Source organism: Poecilia mexicana, unplaced genomic scaffold (genome assembly GCF_051168715.1).
Source record: "Poecilia mexicana isolate PSO_F unplaced genomic scaffold, ASM5116871v1 scaffold_2, whole genome shotgun sequence".
NCBI classification, from domain to species: domain Eukaryota; kingdom Metazoa; phylum Chordata; class Actinopteri; order Cyprinodontiformes; family Poeciliidae; genus Poecilia; species Poecilia mexicana.
In genome coordinates this window covers 47,191,561-47,212,746 of record NW_028263371.1, presented here as the reverse complement: position 1 = coordinate 47,212,746, position 21,186 = coordinate 47,191,561, and the positions used below count along the sequence as shown (strand labels likewise).

The 21,186-nt window shown below is 37.6% G+C and overlaps 1 protein-coding gene across 3 annotated transcripts in view; it reads right to left on the bottom strand.

Annotated features, from left to right (window-relative positions):
* The window catches only part of epha3 (eph receptor A3), a 104,835-nt gene that overhangs the window by 32,913 nt on the left and 50,736 nt on the right, over nucleotides 1–21,186 (bottom strand). For all 3 annotated transcript variants that reach the window (XM_088001915.1, XM_088001902.1, XM_088001908.1), the window contains exons 4-6: nucleotides 10,718–10,873; nucleotides 7,326–7,685; nucleotides 1,436–1,560 (exon numbers count right to left, since the gene is read on the bottom strand). In XM_088001915.1, coding sequence (XP_087858041.1) covers nucleotides 1,436–1,560; nucleotides 7,326–7,685; nucleotides 10,718–10,873 — 641 coding nt within the window. The remainder of the gene's footprint in view (nucleotides 1–1,435; nucleotides 1,561–7,325; nucleotides 7,686–10,717; nucleotides 10,874–21,186) is intronic.

Below are 21,186 nucleotides of genomic sequence, written 5' to 3'. Positions count from 1 at the left end.
TAGAAAAAGCACATTCCTTGACATGTGTTTTATGAATTTAGTTAAACTTTGGGGGGATGGAAAATGCTGAGCATTAAACCTTTTTCAGACATTAATAATAAAAATCACTATATTGAAAAAATTAAAACACTGACACAACAATCTCCCTACGGTACGTAGCTTAAAATACTTCTATTAAATAAAGCTAGTACTGTTCAAGAATAACTTCCTGCTCTAATTGTGCTGCGTCTGCAGTGTTGTCTGCTTCACTTTCATCCACTTCCTCAGTGAGTCACTCCTCTTGTCAAAAAGATTACATTCGGGAAGCTCTCTGTCTTTTTAATTATATTATGTCATTGCATCCTGTTAAACGCTGTTGCGTACCAATGGATGGACAAAGACACAGTTGCTTTCTGATCAGTATCTCATCTCTGTAAGTTGGAATCAAGTGGTGGTCTTTGGTATGGTTGATGTTCAGTCTGAGGACAGAACACCTTTCTATCAGCATAAACACTAAAAAAAAAACATAACATTTGTATCTCCATTTTTTTGCATAGACTGTTTGTATTGCTATTTGATATGATACTGAGTCAAAGTCAAGGCACACTATATGAACTTAAAAAAAGGGCGTCCAATTTGAAAAAAAATTGAGCTAATTTGTTAAAATTAATCAAAGTCAATCCAACCTAAATAAAGTAAGTCTGACAAATGTAATTCGACTAGATGTAACACTCAATTTTTTATAGTTGGAGCTTCATTCTCTTTTTCCAGTGATGATGTGAGTATTTATGGTGTGCGTAGGTCATGCAATGTGTGATCATGTCTCATGGTGCTTCATTTGTTTGAAAACTCTTCATTTCTAAGCATAATTTTTAAAGCAATGTACACAAAAACAACGCCTGCAGGCTCAAAACTGGTCAACACACCATTTCTTCTTGCAGCTAATTGGTCGGCATCATTTCATGGGAAACGCCATAAAGGAGTGCTTTCATACCTGAGGTGCTCAGGCTCTTTTAAACAAACTCTGGCTAGTTTCCCTCTTTGGTGCAGTTAATTTATATAGAAGCAACCACAGCAATAACACTAGGGTATGGAGAAAAACAACCATATCAAGATCGTTTGGATGAGGTGATCTCAGTTCGGTTCCAAAGTTTAGAGAAGTTTGTTTGTGGTGTGAATGGGATCTGACCTCAGTCAAACACGGCTTCCAGGTGTACAGTGAAAACTTGAGTCAGTGCAGTAGAATAAACAAACTCATAAACATCAGTGGAATGTTTTTCTCTTAAAGCCTACTAGTATGTGCTATATGCATTTAATTCCTTCCATCAGTTCTGAGTAAAGAAATTAATTTAATATTTAGCTCAAAAGAGGGTCTGTAGATCACCCTTCCTTCTTTGAAGACACATGGACTAAAGGTTTATGTTATTATGACCCTTTAACTATTTTCTCCACCAACCTTTTCGTAGTATTTAATCTCATAGTCCAGGATGATGCCGTTGGGTCTGTCTGGTTCCTGCCAGGACAATGAGACACTGTTTCGAGACGTCTTCTCCTTTCGGATCACAGTTACTGGAGAGGGAGCTGGGCCAGAGACATAGACAGACACAAGGTGTAGGAGGGAGAGAGAAGGTTCTGTTAATGTAAGGTTCAATGGAAGTTCAGGCCCTGGTGCTGAATACTGGAAACTGTCTGTAGCTCCTATTAGCCTAATTCAGTTTGCTGAATTGTGAGGGTGAAACATGGGCAGAATCAAGACAGATACCGTAGCAAGATAGATTGATAGTTAGCTAGATAGATAGATAATTATATTAACAGTTATTGTAGTTTGAAAAACAAAGAATATAACTCATAGCTCTACCTACAGTGCTGCAATTTGTCATTTCCTAGTACCCTTACCAGTATCCTTTTTTTCGTACCACAAACTCTCAAGGTGGTATGACAATGAAAAAAAAATCCTTGAATCCTTTTATATTAATATTCTTTCAACTGAGGGAGCTTCAACAATATGTGATAAAATGAACAGGACTCAAATCTATCTCCATACATTTAAAAAAAACAAAAAAACAATGACAAACAAATAATACAAAAAAACCCGCCAAAGATCCCACCACTAGCTGACTAAATAAGCCGCTCATTGTATTATAAAGTATAGTAAAAGATATCCATAGTCTCATAGACCAAACTTTATCCCAAATGTCATAGTTTGTCTGTCAGATTTTACCACAGTTTTTATTCTTCCAACACATTTTTTGGAGGGCCTGTGATATTTTTCTGTGGAAACATTGTGAACCTTTTGCTTCCTTGTCTCCCTCCACTGTCCTCGTCTCTTTTGGTCTGTTGCTCTCTTCTCCTTGCCATTTTTCCTTGCCAATTCTTCACCCATGCATCGCCTTGCCTCAGGGAGTTCACATGGTCCCAATCTAGTGATTCTACACATCTCTGCCTTTATCAAGCATTGCTTTCGTCCCTCGGTCTGCTACTCTATTTCTATCTCTCTCTCTTTTGCCTTCTCTCTCTCTCTCCCTCTGTCTTCTCACTCCCTCTCTTATTTCCCTTTTTACTGCTCTCTAATTGCCAGGCAGCTTCGGGCCCAACTCAGCATCTGAGGCATCGACTTTTAATTTTATTAGACCACAGGAAAAAACATGTTTGTCTTTGAAATGTTCAAGCCTCTCTTGATTATGATTATATGGCCACAGAATGCGTCTGAGTGTGCATATGCATGCTTGTGTGTATTTCTGCGGGAAGTTATTTTTTTCTCCTGTAATGAATCCAGATGGGTAGAATCTGTTCCTATACCCCCATGCGCCTCCTTTCCTCCTCCTCTCCCTTTGGCTCCGACAGTGGGGTGAGGCTGTGCTTTTTATTGGCTCTGTGGTTTATGGTGGTAATGATTTACTGAGTCTGGGTCGCTTGGAGGCAGCTTCAAGTTCCTCTCCTCCCTGTTTTTTTTTTTCCACACCCCTCTTCTATCTCTCTCTTAATGTCTATCGCCAAGCACTTAAATTCCTGTCACTCTCTTTTTCTGTCTAAGGCAAAACTGTAAAAGTGACACAGCACAGAATGCATATAACGGCTTTCAATACTGACAATTGGTATATTTCACGTTAGGAAATAACACACAACAATCGGAGGCAGTGGATAATGATATAGTTGATTGTTGGTACTGTGACTTTTAACAGTGTTATTACCACTTTAACTTTTACGTATTTTCTCATAATGATACCGTAGAAAAGTAGGCAGTGCAGGGTATGTATGCATACATGCGAAATTAAATGAACTTTCTTTTTGCAAATAAACACCTGAGAAGTGGGACAGCCTCTGTTTACTGTGGTAACCCTATAAGACATACTGTGCAAGTGTAACCAAATGAGTAACCAGAGTTCATGTGCGCAGTATTAAAAAATAGCTGTTATTTAAAAGCCTCACAGGGGAAAAAAAAAAAAAAGTAAACAGCTTTGTGAGGATCACAGAACTCAGAAGACAGATCAGTGTTCAGTTATGCAACGATATCCCAAACGTTCAACTGTACAATCCATCATCTGAAGAAAGGAGTACAGCACATCTGCAAACCTATCAAGACATGGCCATCTACCTAAACTGACTTGCAGGGTGAGGAGAGCATCAATCAGAAAAGAGGTCGGAAGGCCCATCGTAACACTAGAGGGGCTTCTGAAAACCACAGCTCAGGTAAGAGAATATGTCTGAGGATATTCGAGGGTGAGTGGCAAGCAGAAAGACAATGTTAAGGGAAAGCTTTAGGAAGTGTCAGGGACACAAACATGTAAGAAAGGTGCTTTGGCAACATGACATCAAATTCAGTTTTTGTCCATGACGCAAAAAGCTATGAGTTAAGAAAGACTAATGCTAGGGTGTGCTGTGGTGGCACAGGGGTTAAGCACAACCCATGTATGGAGGCCTTAGTCCTCGACGCGGCTGTCGCAGGTTTGATTCCTGGCCTGGCGACCTTTGCCACATGTCTTCCCCTTCTCCCATTACCCACTTTCCTGTCAATTAACTATCAAAGAAAGGCCACTAGAGCCAATAAAATCTAAAAAAAAGAAAGACTAATGCTAAACATTGCCGCAAACACTGAAACATGCTAGTGGAAGTGCCATGTTGTTGGAATGTTTTCAACTCCATGAACATGAGACCTTGTCATATTTTTTGGAGTGATGAATGGAGACAAATACATGGCAATACTGTAATACCTGATAGAGACAACATCTGCTAGACTGGAAAAGACATGAAACTTAGGAGATGATTCACCTTTTATCATACTTTTTGATGGTAGTTTCCAACAAATTTAAAAGTGTGGTCATAAAAGCGACAAAACTTTGAAGGAATTTGACTTGTGAAGGTATTTTAAGTGCTTAAGGTAATCAATACAAAAACTGTGAGACAATGTTACATCAATGTAGTAGTTAAAATGAGTTTTTAACATGTGTCAGTCCAAATATAATGCTCCCCTGCTTCTTTGTAACAACCCTGCGTGGCAAAGTTCAATTGCAGTTTCATCTCACCAACTCTATTCATGTGTGGATTACAGTTACTGTGTTGTTAGCATACTTATGACTGCAAGTGGAGGGCAATGGAGGAGAGAGGAGGCAAACTATCTGACAGCACCTTGACAGGCCAGCCAGGACACACTGCTCCTTCCCAGGGAAACACTTAATCCAGCTTTTAACAGCTTTGGCATCTATAGTTGTGTGTGTATGTGCGTGTGCACGCGTGCGTGTGTATTTGAGAAAAACTAGCAGACGGATGGGGCTGGTGCCCTGACATACCTAATCCTTGTAAACTCTCAGGGTTGATGGAAGGTGTGCAGCTGCAGTCTGAGATAGTTGTTAGAGAGCAAGAGGTCTGTGTGTGTGTGTGTCTGTTTTGAACCGTGGGCACAATGTTAAGGTGCATGCTTTGTGTTTTTATGTATGTGCCGCCATGTAATTTAACTCTGTGTTGGCTAAGTACTGATAAAGGAGCTGATCGCTCAAACATTGGGTTGGTGTTTAAAATTCCTAGCACATGCAGGCCTCTTAGTGGTGATAAGCCTTCTTCAAATCTAATATATATTCACGTTGAGGAGAATACCCTGACTAACAACACGGATTATGAAGCTTGCTAAAGAAGATTTTAAAGCTTTGCTAAATGACCTTATCGTTCTCAGTTGCATTGTCTTTTTGATACTTGATTTTTAAACCCAGCTGACCTTTATCCTCATACCAATAAATTGTTTGTCATTTCTTTGAAATCATCTGCACTAACACAACTACACACTGAAAATAGATGCTCTTTTTTTTTCCTATGACACAAAAGAACAGCTAATGGAAGAAGACATACTGCAGATCCACTTGCAGTATAAACCATGAATGTAAACTTTTACTCAATGTCAGCTACTAGAGATATAGTTTGTTATTGTTTATATATGAGGATGAGGGGAGGGGCAACAGACGTTTGCTTGTGCAAACCTTTTACATTTTAAAAGGTTTTTTTTAGTCTTTTACATTTTGTTATCAGGTAATTGAAAATAATTTCTTCTGTTGGTATCAAATTTGTCTAGCTTGATTTAAAAATTGCACATAAGTCCTAAATTGCAATGAAGAGCTTCAAGGGGCTTCAGTGTATTGAACTTTACGAGGACCCAAATATAAAAACAGAAAAATAAATTTAATTTTCAAGTTCCAACCAATCATTGTAATTACCACAGTTTATCTGTGATAGGATGGTGTAAAACCAAATTAATTCTGAATTTTAAACACATTTTGAACAAAGACAAAATGCTAATCAGAAACTCATGAGATGACGATGAAGCAGAATATTCTGCATTCTGTTCTGAATACTTTCAGACTCAAAATAAATCACAGCAGAAATTCTGACAAATGTTCGGATCAGCCCATGTGTGTTTTCATTATCTGCAATCAAGCTGTTCTACAGATGGTTCACACACACTGAGAAAGAAACTGAAAATTGAAACAAAAGCAAGACAAAAATAGTATTAAGCTTCAATGTAACCTTACTCTGTACATACAGTTTATAGCAAAGATCTTGCCTTTCTCCAATAATTATTATCGTGATGACTTTGATGTCTGTGCATACTCGATCACCTGCTGATTGTTTGGAGGAATTCGTTTGTGAGAGAAATGTCTTTAGCATGTCTCAAAAAACAAAAAAAACCAACAACAAATGAATAAGAAAAACATTGTTAGATGTGGTTTGGCTGTGCAAAGCGACAGTTAGAAAGAAAAATGACTTCGAACAAGGGAGGAACTTCACCAAGAACCAGGGATGTGGGAGAAGAAACTATCAAACTCCTGGCAGCACATTTAAAGACTGTCTGTACAGAAAGAGGGAAGAGGAAGTAAAAAGGAAATACAACGTAGCGAACTAGAGCTGGATCTTTATGCATTCCTTGCTCGAGTCAAGGATTTCTGAGGTTTGGCACTAGGTTTATTTCATCCGTGGAATTTCACAACAATGGCTCTCTTTGCCTCCTTATTCTTCAAAGAATGTGGATAGAGAAAGATATTTGTATAAAAAGATTGATGGGAGATTTAGGAGGTCATCCTTATGGTATTAGAGTTTTTAAAGAGAAAAGACAGTTCTTTGGGAAGGAAGGAGGTCATATGATGCTAGTCGTTAAACAAGAGTATTGCAGTTGGGAATCAGCTTGTAAATGTCCAGATCTGATGGCTTGAGTACATATGTGTGGAGCGTATCAAATTTAGGTTGTTATTATATGATAAGAATCACAGTATATACAGTGAAATGTTCTTCTGCTCGTATATGATGTCGTGCAGCTGTTGCACATTTCTTTGATTTTTTGAGAATCTTGTTTTGTTTTACCTGAGAGGATTAAGATCAAATCCACAAAAATGTGTCAGATATCACTTCTAGACTTCCTTATGAAACCATCAGCTTAGTGAGAAATCCTAATCTATAACACTAGGGATTTAAGATGACAGTCTAGCCATCGTCTGATGTTTACATCCAGCAGCATAATCCATTATGTTCAGATCATCTCAGTTTGGTTTTTTGAACATGACAATGAGTTCTTGCTTCCGTAGTCTCAAAGATTTCACTTCACTAGATCAATATGAAATGTGGTGGAAGACAAAAATCTTAATATGTATTGTCAAACATCTAGCAACTGCTTGATGCTTTCATGTCAGCATGGACCAAATTAAACACATTGTTAATTATATGCCACAAAGAATTAAGATATTTCTTTTTCAAAAATGATGCAGTTCTAATGGCAAAGGGAATCCAACTAGCAAAGTGACCTTAATACAGTGATTTAAAGAAATTAGTCAGGCTTTTATCTGTCTAACTGTCTAAATCATTCCTACCTGCTTGATTGGTGGTAATGGTGACAGCAGCATATTGTCTCATTTTGGGTGCCAGTGATGATACGCCATTCTGTGCTTCAATCTCGAAGGTGTAATTAGTATGAGCCAGTAGGTCACCCACTGTCACGGTGGTGTTGTGGAGACCAGTCGCTCTTGGCAGAAAGCGGACGTTGCTTCGACAAGGCTCGCAGTTCAGAGTCCCACTGGTGCTCCCATTGGCAGCCGCACCCCGGCAGCGTTTGCAGAGGACATTAAAAGTGATATCCCTACGTCCTCCTGTGTCCTCCGGCCAGCTCCAGTCCAGGATAACTGAGGTCTCGTTGATGGAGGAGATCACATTCCGGGGAGCAGAAGGAGGTCCTGGCGGGAGGATAAAGGAAGAGGTTGAGGCAAGGTGGAGGCGTCAATTCGATTTACAGAAGGGAAGAGAGTTTGGGGTAAAAAAAAAATTATAATACTACAGCATGAGGGGAGTAAAATTGTTTTGTATACATCAGCAATCTAACTATATCAGTCATTTCAAGATTCCTCTTTGAAAGCCTGACAAATATAGTTTGTATTCATACTTCAGCTTGAAGTATGAATACAAACTCATATCTTCTTTCATATCTTCCTTCAGTTCAACCTATGCGCAATCTGGAGTTGTGAGCCCTATTGAACAGTGAACCCAGCTTATTATCTCTCTGTGCAAGATGCCTGAAGGTGGCACTGTGTTTATTGTCATGGAGAGTGAACTTGGATTTGAATTTGATTGTTCATTTCAGCTGGTTGATAAAATCCTTTTGCCATTTCAGCGGGAGCAGTGATGGGAAGCAAAGCTCAAAGAAGCTGAGCCTCCAAGCGCCTTACAATAAATTCCTCAATCGCTGCAAACCTGATGTGAAAGGTATTGAAGCCTTGGAGGGAGGTTAATGTGGTCAGTTCTATTTAAAATTCCCGTCCACAGCGGTTCACATCTGCTACCAGGTACTTTCACACAAGACCAAGGACTAGACAAGACCCAGACTTTAAGCTTTAAATTTACGCTTTAAGTCTCGATTTAAATTAGCAGAGATTTTAAAAAAAATGTTTGGAATGCAACCACCATGCTTCAGATGTGGCAAAACACATCTTTGAACAGTAAATCAAATATGTATTTTGTCTCAGAAACTCTGTACATTAAATAAACAAGCCAAATGTTTCACATTTTGTCTTTTGACTTAACACTGGTCAGTGTATTATTTCAGTTTGTGCCAGTTTTCTTCTCTGAAACTACAAGAAAAGAAGGCTATGTCACAGCATCTGTCAGAAGGAAAACAGTCGTTCTTGAGTCAAATTTTGACTGACATATAAAAGTACAATGCACTATTACAAACAGATTTCCAGATCCTCAGATCAAATCTGTGACCAATGCACAGAAGACAAAACAAGACTGACATATAACTCAGTTAAATAGTGTCCAGACAGGGGAAGAAATGAGAAGGAAATTAAACGTTTGGATTGTGACTTAAGATAAAGTCCTTTGTTTAAACGGTTTAAATAAATTCTCCGGCTAAATTCGGTTTCAGATGTTTTTTTTTTTTTTATATATTACTTTAAAGAAAATCTATAAAAGCTTAAAGTTTTGCTATGTAAAAATATCAGTGAGTCTTTTCAGTATAACTTGTGGTGTAGGTGTTACAGGAAGTCCAACATAAACAAAAAAAATATATAAAAGCAGATGGAAATAACCAAACACTATTAAAAAGGGGCCAAAAAAGTTGGAGCACAATATGTACAGTTTAGTTCGACACAAACATGCATATTTAAAGTAATCCAAAATATAATTACTTTGGGTAACAAAGCTGCTAAGACTGACATGCCTAATATGTTTGATATTAAACAATGAAGAATGGTACACTTTAGTATTTCTCCTCAACTGTCCGTGCTAACAGTTTAATTTTCCCTCTGCCCCTGATTTCCCTCCCCGCCAAGAATGTAAATTAAATTTTCCGAGTCAACTTGAAACAACCTCTAGAAGGCTGCTAACAGTACATTTCCTCTCCTGAGATAATCATGATGATTATCTCCTAACAACTCATCAATTCATTTTCATCTCTTGCGTTGCTCCAACTGTCCCAGTGAGGTGAAATTTGCGTAGTTGACAAGATGATGTTGAGATAATCACAACAGGGACCTTGCGTGACTGTCTTTCTAATTAAGATTCTGTCTCTGACTGTACGCTCTGATTTATACTTTCTACTGTTCTCTGCACAGCCCATTTTGTAACGGATGCATACATAATCTACCATCAGGGAATGGGGTGATTTATAGTTCTGAAGTGAAAGCATTTTGGGATGCCTGCTGGAGGCACCTGCGTCTGCAAGGCAACCTGAGAAATGCCTATATTAATTTCTCACATAACTTGAAAACACTTGGATATTCTATAATATCACAAATTCATAAATTTGCAAGAAAAAACTTTGATTTTTCATGAAAGACACATATTTATGATAAAAGTGTTGATAATTTTTTTAAAAACTTATGATATTGTCTGACATTGTAAAGTTAGAAATTTGTAAGAAAGGAACTTATGCAATATGTGTTTTTAGAAATAGATAATTTCTAAAACGTGCCTCAGTTGGGTTTGTTTTCTGTATCATCACATCTCCCAGATACACACTTGATGAAGCCATATTGCATCTTCTCCCTCTCTGTCCAAGACATTCTGGATCCTGTCCAAGGTGTTCATTTACCATGAACACGTTGGAAAAGAGCCCAAATGGACCACTCGCATGTAGAAGATATCCAGATGTGCATTTCATAATTTTACCAGTTCAGTGTTACAGGACATTCGGGATTATTCATCACAAAAGTCTGACTTTCTAATATCAATAAACTTCTGAGTTTTAATTGAAATTTCAGATTTTTCAGATGATACATTTTAATTAAGTTTTAATATGATAAATCCATGCTTTAATCATAGAAAACAGTTTTTTTTTTTTTTTTACATTTATGACTTTTTGACACCAGAGAATATCAAAGTGTTGTACTGTAATTATGTGAAATTAATCTAGAAATTTCTGCGTTTTTTTAGGTAGAAGTGTATATTTCCTTTGATTTATAATGGCCCTTATACTCCCACTTCCATTATTGTCTTGAAATACATCCACCGCCGGGCCTCCAATTAACTCTAAGAAGTTTGCAAACCCATAACATAATCATTTGGGGTTCCCAAAATGTTTAAAGGAACAAAAATCTTAGAGTATGTGAAACTTTGAATTTGAAGGAGGCAATACAAAAATTCATGTAAAAAATCTTGATATCTCTTTACTTGTAGAGTAAAAAGTGGCTTGTTCTGGAAACTCCACACATATTGACGTGTCTTATATTAACCAAAAATGTTTATGCTAAGAGTCTGAACGCACACTTACGTGTACATGCCATGGAGGCAGGATCTCCTTCAGCCCGAAAATAATTTTTCTCACAGCCACAGTGCAATGACCCCTCATGGTGGGAGAAGCTATGGGGCGGACACTTTGAACACTCCATGTTGCCGTGGGTAGATTTGTAGAAGCCAGCCCTGCACACTGGAAACAAAAGAACACAGACAGATACGTGAGCATCATGCTGAACCAGCACATCGACAGCTATATAATAGCCCGATTCTTCTTCGGGGCAACTACAACAATAGCAAGTGCAAAATGAAAGATGGGGAGTGTTTAATGCAGTTTGTCTGTCACAGACGCACACACACAAACAAAGTGTGGGAAAAATACTGAATGTACTGTAAACCTGCAGTTATTGTACCAGGAACCTGCTGAGTCCTTGTAAAACAATATTTTTCCGAAACATCTTTGTCTCTGTAGCTCTCAGAAGGCACAACATGAATAATGCAAATTGTCCCCTTAGATGAAAAGGATGTTCTCTTTAAATATCTGTGGTATTAAATTTGCACTCAGCAGCTCTTTTAACTCCTACTCAACAAAAATATGTTGCAATCCGCCCAACTGGGGTGACACTTCACCAACCTATATTGAAATTGAAATTATATGGGTGACGGTAGGAGGGAGAAATCAAGGGGAAGGGGAAAAAAAGAAATCGGATGTTTTATTTTTTTTTCCCCCTGTAAATTCTTCTCCAGCTTGGTTTCACTTCTTCTTGTTCTCTGCTTCTTTCTTTTTCTCTAAAGATTTAAATCCCTATGATTCTATGTCGTCCCACTCCGACATGAAGAACATTTGAACCAACAAAATTCTTCTTGCAGACACACCTAAGCTGCTCTTTTATGTTAAAAGATCACCATGTCTCTAAAAACTAAAACCAGGCCCTCAATCCCTTATGATAAAACCATGCTAAATCATTTAATAATTTAATAAAATTGCAGCAACTCAATTAGTACTTAACAGTGTCGTATGTTGACAAACAAGCATGTTTTCTTTCTGCCTTTCTCACAAACACACACATACTCGTGTACCTGCACACAATATTAAATAAATGGCTAACAGCAAAAGCAGCAAGCCAGCAGAATGTGTGGGCTCAGCAGAACAGGCCTGACAGATCCCAGTGGTAGACAGCGCAGTTCTGCAAAAGCCAACACTGCTGATATTACTCCCTTATCCATCACTGACACTGCCACGCCAAGGTCCCCGCGCTGCACTAAATACTCAACAACAGCATACATGTGCACGACTGCGTGGCAGCAGGTATGCTCCACTGTGTGCAGGGAAACAGGAGGAGGAGTGGAGTTCAAATAGTTCTGTGCGCTCCAGCAACAACAAAACTCCCTGACAAATGCAGGACAGACCACCGTGATTGGAAAATACAGTGTGAAATTAAAAATGACAGCCAGCATTCCTGGCCAATCAGGTAGTAGAAACTGTAGTGGATGCTGGGTAGTGGACGTAATGTCCCCGGGTTATGAAAAATAAATCAAAACAGGAAGGCAAAATGGATAAGCTCCACGTAACAAATATTCAGAAACAAAATCTGACATAATACGTCCAGCCCAAGCATTTCATCGCTGCATATCACGAATCAAAATTGCCAACGCTATTTTAATGAACCATAAACCACTGGATTTAGCTACCTCACATCGTAACACTACGATGAGGTAAATCTGTTAGGTCGTCGGTGGAGAAAGAGCAGAACACTGAGAGGGAATAGCGTAGCAGTCCAGACTTGAACGCAACCTTTACATTAACAGAACAGAACCCGTCTCGGGCCCTCCTAAAAAAAACAACGAAGAAGAAAGAAACAGCTCATCTTAAAGGCGCAGCACAATTCCTTAGCTATGGATCAATTTTAGTAAGTAACCGATCTTGTATGTAACCACATTATCTTACATTATCAACTAATATCAAGTTTTTTGGTTAAAAAAAAAAAAAAAAAAAAAAAAAAAAGTAAGCCACTCAAATGGAAACATTAAGACTTAGATATTAATGTTGATAAAAAAAAAAAAGTAATTCAGATTTGTGTTTTATATTTTAAAGTGTTTTACTTTCAAACCCACATGGTAATGGCCTAAATAAATGTGCATTTTTTCACTTCAGCTGTCTGAACATCAATCATCTGGTTTTAGCTCTGAAGCCAAACTTACTGGCTCCAATCTATATGGAAACATATCTAAAACAGAAATGTTAGCATACGGAAAGACATTGCAGATAGGAATATAATGCTATCGTCTCCGCTAAATTGTTACACTTTTGGAGGATATGTGTCTATGAATAAATATAAATAAATAGCTAAAACGTATCTAAACACCAGATTGTTGCTTTTTCCTCAATGCTAAACATTGGGAATAGAGGGGTGTCCCTTTCTACCATCAATAGTTCTTAGAAGTGTGATTTGTTCCAAGAACACCTCCTCTTCTAACACTTCAAACATGCCAAACTCACACATAGTTTGCACTTTTCAGTTGTTGTTTTTGTACTCCTGTTTTTTCTTTTGGAAATATAATAAAACTGAAATGAAAACAAGAGTTTCTTTTTTCGTTTCTTAGTGAACAGCGCCTAGTAAAAGTATTCACACTACCACTTATTTTGTTACATTACAACAGCGCTTTTTCATATTTTATTAGGATTTTATGCGACAGGCCAACACAAAGTCATCCATAGCCATGAAGTAGATGGGAAATATCTGAAAGATATGGAAAATGGAAAAGTCTGGCATGAATTTGAAATTGCTTTACTCTGATATTTGAATCAAATCCAATGCCTCTACAATTCATCCATTTATTATATATAGTCCACATCTGTGGTCAATCAGGAGGAGCTGCAGAGATCCACAACTCTGTTTACCAGACAACTATTAGTTGTGCATTCCACAAATTCAGCCTTTACATTTGTGGAATACATTTGTGCATTCCATAAATGTGGAATGCCAACGAAGAAGAACAAAGAAATGGCTCGGCAAACATTTTAGAGTTTGCTGAGCCATTTATGTAGAAGAGCGGATGTGATGGATGGTGTTTTAGTACAGTGAGAACAAAGTAGAAATTTCTGGTCTTTATGCAAGATGCTGTGGATTACACAAACCTATCACTGAATGCAACATCCCAAGTGTCGAACATGACGGTGATGGCATAATGATGTGAGAAGAATATTCTTCAATAGAGAGGAAAACTGATCAAATAAACTGCAGTGAGGAATGATGGTAAATACAGGGTAACCATAGCAGAAAATCTGTGGGAGTTTGCAAAACACAAGAGACTAAGGGAGAAGTTTTACTTAAAAAAAAAACAAAACAAAAAAAACTATAAAAAAAAACAAAAACAGCTTGTGTTGTTTTGCAAAAAACAATGGACAAACATGTCGATCTATTGATTTGTAAAGGTGGTAGAGTCATAGTAAAAGTAAATCTACCTAGTATTGACAAAGGGGAACTGGATAATAATAATAATAATAATAATAAGTTGACTTTTAGGTTTTCAATTGTAAAATTGGAAACATAATATCTTAGTGCAACCCTGAACTTGATAACCCTATCCCTGTCCTAATCACCATTAATCCATATCCTGTTCAATCTGAAAGAGCTTAAGCTGTTTGACATAATGTAGCAATGAAAAGTATTCACCGCCCTGAAGATTTTACCTTTTTTATTGAATTACAAATCACTCATAATCAACACATTTTTTTTATTTTTTATTTTTTTTAACCAAAACTCCCTTTTAACATCACAAGTGAAAACTGATTTCCACAAAAATGATATATAACATGAAACAAGTAATTTCAGAAATATTCACCCCTTGTGAAGTGACTGGTCCCGTCAACCAGGGCTACTGATGCCACAATGAGTTGAATGGAGTTCACCTGAGTGTAGATTTGAAGTGATTTTAGCCACCTGTCTGTCACTAGTTAATCAGTATTCATGGCTTCCATTACAGTACAGAGACAAAATAACGCACCAACAAATCAAAGAAAAGGTATAAGTTAGGGGATGGATACAAAAAATATCTAGGGCAGTGAGCATGAAGTGAAGGAATATGGCCCATGTATAAGTCTAGCAAGATCAGGACATCCTGATTGACTGTGCAAGAAGGTCACTTAGAAGAAGGCTTATCTTTAGTCAAATTGATTACTGCAAGACTGTCTTCTCAGATCTGCCAAAATAGGCAATCAGACAGCTGCAGCTGATCTGGAATGCTGCTGCATTTACATTTGAGTTAATGGAAATTAAAATAGCATAAAGCATAGCAGAAAAAAAATATTGTTTGAGCATTCAGATTACTTATAAAGTTGATAACCAAAACTGGTGTTTTTTGTGACATTATTATGGTGTATATGGATTTTCGTTGCCACAGACCTGAAACTCTTTTTTAAAATTGTTGGAAATGGATATTATGGCTCAACTTGAAACAGCCAGGTTTGACAGAGTAAAAAGACACTGACTTATGCTGATGGTAAAATCAGATTTTGCTTGCATAAGGTTTACTCTTCATCTTGTGGAAAATCAAGGTGCTTTGCCGTGACATAGCAGTGTGGGGGAATCTGAGCTGAGACTGTGATGCCATTTGCAGACCGTTTTTGTTGTGTGTGTGTGTGTGTGTGTGGCCCTCTTCATCACTGACAATTTAAAACATATTTCTTTTTTTTCTTTTTGTCAAACCATTCGATCTAAACAATCACAATGTGGGAACTAGTCTTTTATGCAAAACTATTTTCAGTCTCATTGTCATGAACAAACAGGAAAATAAAAGAAAGCGAAAGCCCAGATTACACCTGTGGACCGTCTCACTGCCACTGCACGTCCAGGAAGGCTATAACACAGTGATCCATTACCAACTGTACAATATGACATGTAACATGATCGTTTCACTTAAATGTGTGATGTACAAACATATCTGAACACATGATATGGTGGTTGTAATATAACTGGGGTTGCAATTTGCTCAATCAATGACCTGGGACATAGAACACCCTATCAATAATTAACATTGCTGCTGGATGCTTTAGTGGTAACATGAGGTCTCTCTTTTCAAGACATATAAGTGATGACCTAATCTAAAGCATGATACACAAAGTGCATTGTGTGTCTAAGTTGCTATTCTTCCAACAGTTTTGATCATAAGTTTATGTATATTCAGCATCTGCATGAATCTCAAATAATTTTTAAGCTAATTTACAAATTGAACCATTTTGAGACAACAACATTAAGTGCTTGAATTTATTTTGTATTTGGTCTAATTTATGCACATACTTTTTGTAGCCATCAACGGGCTTCTGAAATAATTCTGGCCGGATATTTAATCATTTATCGCATAAGAAACAGTAAAGCCCATGTTAATTGGTTATTTTCCTGATATGTACTTGGCTTTCTGCATAGTCTTTGAATTTTTAATAGTGTTGAGGTAGGGACCATTCCAGGAGGAAGACTGCTTTATGTATTATAAAACCTGTTTTGATGTGTTTGGGATAATTATGCTTTACTGAAAACTGAACTGAACCCATGTTTCAATCATCTAAATGTGGATGTGAGGAGAAGATGATGAATTTGGAGGTAATCTTCCTTCTTTGTTATGTTATCCACTCTGAATGATCCACCACTTACTGCAAAAAAAGACTGTCAAGAAGATCCTGTTGGTTGCCTGTGTATAATGTATGTATATAAATATTCAGTTAATTACGGTAGATTATGTGTCCCAGTGAGTCTTTGTGGGACTGCGAGATTAAAATTATTTTTTGAAAATAATATAATCTCACATTTCTATTTAAAAAAAAAGTTTTTCTATTGTACCTGGAAGTAAACTGTAATGTCAGCTGAAAGGGGAACAATCATAACATCATAACTAGCAAAAATAGAAGCTTAAAAATATCAGCCTGTGAGTAATTAGTCTACATATGTTTCACTTAGTGAATTGAGCTGCTGGAATAAATCAACATTTCCAAAACATTCATTTTATTTGGCGGATGGCTGTGTGTACACATTACCCGTGTACGCATATTTTTTATTCCACATGGACTAGAGAAAATCAGGTATAATTGAAACGATAGTGTTCCGTAGGCGTGCTTGTGGAAATCACCAAGTTGTAGGTGGACCATCTCAGTGCATTCGGGTTCTGATTGGGTCAAGCATGACCCAGTCAAAGCAAGTTGACATGAATGTTATAATTTGCCAGCCAAGTGGAAAAATCTTGCAGGCTACAAATGACCCGGCGACCACCAGATGATAATCACTGAGTCACAATCTAATTAGAAAACTAAATATTTTTTTTTTAGCATAACCAGTAATAAAGGTCATATTAGCCCATTAACTCTCACGTGACTCTTGTCCATATGACCTCATCACTTGTTGACTGATGATGCACAAACACGTCTCCTCTGTTCCTGATCTTGTTCGTATCTGCTTGAGTCACAGAGTGAGGCTTGGTCCCGATTGTCTTTAAATGCAAGGAGGTTTAGTCTCATTAAAAAAAACTGTGCTAGAGTAAGACTAATTTCCTGCTTCCTTTCCTCCCCCTGCCTGTTTTCTCTTTCAACCTAGCAAGCTTGCGATGACTGTTTCACTTTCCTCCTCCGCCCCTTCTATTTCACTCCGTACCCACCTCCTCCTCATCCTGCTATCCCACTTCCACTTCTTTTCTATTTGACTCCCCCTTCTCTTTATGTTGCTCCGTCCTTCTTTTCCTAATTGAAATCACTCTCTTTGAAATGGAAAACTTATGTGCTTTGACAACTCAGTCTTTTGGCTGGCGGTCTTATCCGGAGCCACTTGTAATGGTGCTGGAAACATGGCAACAGTAAACATCACACCCCCTGCGATGAAATCTCTGTTGGGGACAACCAGTAATCTGTTAAATCTAAAAATACACATAATTGTATGATTTCTGTTTATCTTATAATATTTGTGCTATCACAATCTCTCTCTCTTATATATAGGGTTAATTTAGTTAATTTATTCAAAGATTAAAAAAAGAACATATGATATTTACACCCATAACAAGAGGCAAAGATATCATTGAAATAAAATATCGTCACACTGAGATACTGGCGACTGATTCATGAGGACAGGACTCTCCACACAAAGTGACATCAACATCCATTATGCTGAATTACAATCAATTTGGTGAAGCTAATATGTCGACAACCCAATAAAATTAGTTTTGATTTGTCAGAAGTATAAATGAAACCAATAATCAGACTAGCTGGATTGTGTCTTGGGGCAAATACCCATGTTTCCATCTGAGTTAAGTTCGATTATTATGTCATTTTCCATGACAATCAAGCTGGCACAGTAAACCCATGTGCCAGTATTAACTAAAGCAGACCAGTGCGCTCATGCCTGCCACTTACAGGAGAAAAGTTAGGCTCAAGTACCCTCCAAGTCTTAAATCCATCTACTGGAGAAAGCATTAAAATGTCCAAACTCAATCCTCAAGTTTCTTTTGACGAATGTTATAATAGCTAGAGAAGCAAATTGTAAAATAGCGATACAAAATAGTGCCTTGGCTTTGTATGGTAAAAAAAAATCCCACTTTTGAGAATCTTTCAATGGAAAGCGTTAAAAACAATATTTTATTATGTTTTATGATCAATCCAATACATTTTTGTTTCTCAAGAGCCATACTTTTTTTTTAAAAATGTCTTTTAAGTTTTGCTTCAGTTTGTATTTATGGAGATAAAAAAACTTATTACACACTTTTGAAAGTTATAGCACAAATTTCAATCCACACTGACACTATAAAAATACATGCATATCCATTCACTTTTAAATACTTTGACATGTTAGAACCACAAACATCAGGATATTTTACTGGATTTACTGGATATGAAAGACCAATAAAAAGTGAGTTAAAAACTGAGAAGTGAAAGTTTTCTTACAAATAAAAACCTGAAAACTGTAGCTCATAATATCTTTGTATTCAGTCTCCATTCTTCTAATATTGCTAAAAAAAAAAGTGCAACTCATTCATAGCATTATGAAGACCAAACAACACAAGAAAGGTCTGCGATAATATTATGGAGAAGCTAAAAATAAATTTAATTCTAAAACAATAGATCAAGCTTCGAACAGGTCACAGAACATTGTTTAATTCAGCATGATGATGGTGGCACATCTGGCTGTCCAAGCAAGACAGCCTTTAAGGCTTTACTTGGCCTTTTTTCTCCCACCTGATGCATATTGCTATCACAATCTCTCTCTCTCTTTAACTCTTCTGCTAAAGAATAACTATTGGTCATGCATTCCACAAATCCTTAGAAGAGTGGAAAGAAGAGAGTCATAAAGTCACAAAATCATTTGGTGTATCCAAGACACTGTGATGGATCTTAGAGGTGGCAGCATTACTTTTCTCTTGTAAATTTTAACACAAAAAGTAAAGTCTTACACATACTGAGTACCTAAAATTTACATAAGTGTCCGGATGATGCATTCTTTTTCGGAACATGAGTTCTCAAATTGTATTCTTAGCAGAAATATGAATAAGTTATAGAGTTTAAGCCTTCTAACACTCACTTAATCTAGCATTAAGTGAGTGTTAGAAGGCTTAAATGCTGGGCATGGTGGGCATGCTAAGCTTCTGTGAAACCCCTTCTGACTGCAGCATACATCATGACGTTTTGGCAAAATAGCTGTGGTTTATAACAGTATAGTAAACACAATCATCATGGCAAAGCGGAAAAACACTAATGAGTTCACAAGATCAAAAGAAGGAGGAAATAATGATTGACAAGCTTATTTTTCTTTTCTTTAAATTTTATCAGAAGTCAGTAAAAAGATCTGCAGGCTGGACGTTCTCCCGCTACATCGAACCAGAACTGAGCAGGGGAAGTTTGATGTTTTGGACCAAACATTGCAGCAGATGGATTGAGAGAAGTACATCATCTACTTTCGGGTGACTGACACCCATTTTAATGACCTCGTTTGTTAGGTTACCCCATTCATCCAACTCACACCAACACACAGCATGCTTGTCTCCGTACCGGAGAGGTTGGCAGCCACACTCCGTTTGTTAGCTTCTGGGAGCTGACAAACTGCTGAAGCTGCTAGTTAAAATTTAGGAAACTAACACAGCTGAGTGCTGTCCTGCATAAATAAACATCCATAAAATTTTGGCCATTCTCATAATAGTTCCACATTCAGAGGGAGGCAAAGCGTGTGCCAGAAGTGTTGTGATAAGAAGAGGTGGACGGCAAGAGGTTGAGAACAAAATTACACGATTTTCATCAAGTAAATGCAATAATGAGAACAAAATACAGCAAGCTGGCTAAACCACGCTGGGCTCTTTAGCTAACTGCAGACTAGCTATTCATCGAATTGAGTTTGTTTATCTTAACTGGTTTCAAGAAATGCTTCTGTTCCCTAAGTGCCTTGTTTGTCTTAATGTGGGCCCGCAATGCAGACCTCCATTTGCTAATTGTCACCACAACACCATCAACTGTTTCTTTCTGCCCAGGTGGGGAAAAAAAAAAAAAAAACGTTTCATGATTATGTGAGTAGTCTGCGCTCCTTGTGCATCTGTGTGGGTGATCGTACACGCAGACTGGCACAGTAGAGCTTAATTAAGTGGTCAGATCCAGTCCTGATTTGCATAATAAAGCAGCCTGATGAGGAGCATGCCGCAGAAAGAGGAGCCTAAAAGGAGAGAGAGGGAGATGAAAAGAGCTGGAGAAGAAGCGGGAATGTTGAAAGAGAAGGGAAGTGGGGAAAGAGGAAGAATTAAGTAGGGCCATCATCACTGACACTATAGAGACATGAAAGCAAGAGCCATGAGTGTTGTGGCAGTTAATATGAAATAACAACAAACGCAATACTGTTCTCACGTTTCTTCAAGAATACCGTTTAAGTGCATGTGGCCAGGCTTTCCAAATCCACCCGAACTGTTAACAAAGGCTATATTTTCAGCAAAAAATTATGATGCAAAAAATGTGTCATTATAAAACACTGTGGCCACAAAAGCAAAAGTAGTTTTAGATAACGGCAAATATTGACCGTTGACATCTAATTTGCATGTGGAGGAGCACTGGATGAAGGGGCAGACCTCCAATTTTTCTTCTTTCCTTGTTATCAAAGCTCTCATGAGCTTAAGAGGAAATTACCAGAATCAACACAGCTGATCCTTATAAGAAAACAGACTGGCTGAAAAGATGTGCTGCAGCACTTGGCTCCTCCCCAAACATGAGAAGGACTAAACAAACTTTAAATCTGATATGTATGTAAACCCAAACATATCTCTTTTCTCTCTAAGCATAGCAAAATGTTGCTTCTGAATGCACCAGACTTATTTTCTTTTGTTTCTCTGCTTCTCCTTTGAATCTATGCATTTGCTTCTGTCCTTTTTTGTCCATCAGCAATAGGAATGTACTAAGCTGACAAAGATAAAAAGAGAGAGAATGAAAGTGTGAATTCAAACTAGAATCAGGTGTTAGTCGATCAGCTTTGCTACCTGTGCTGAATTAAGCATAAA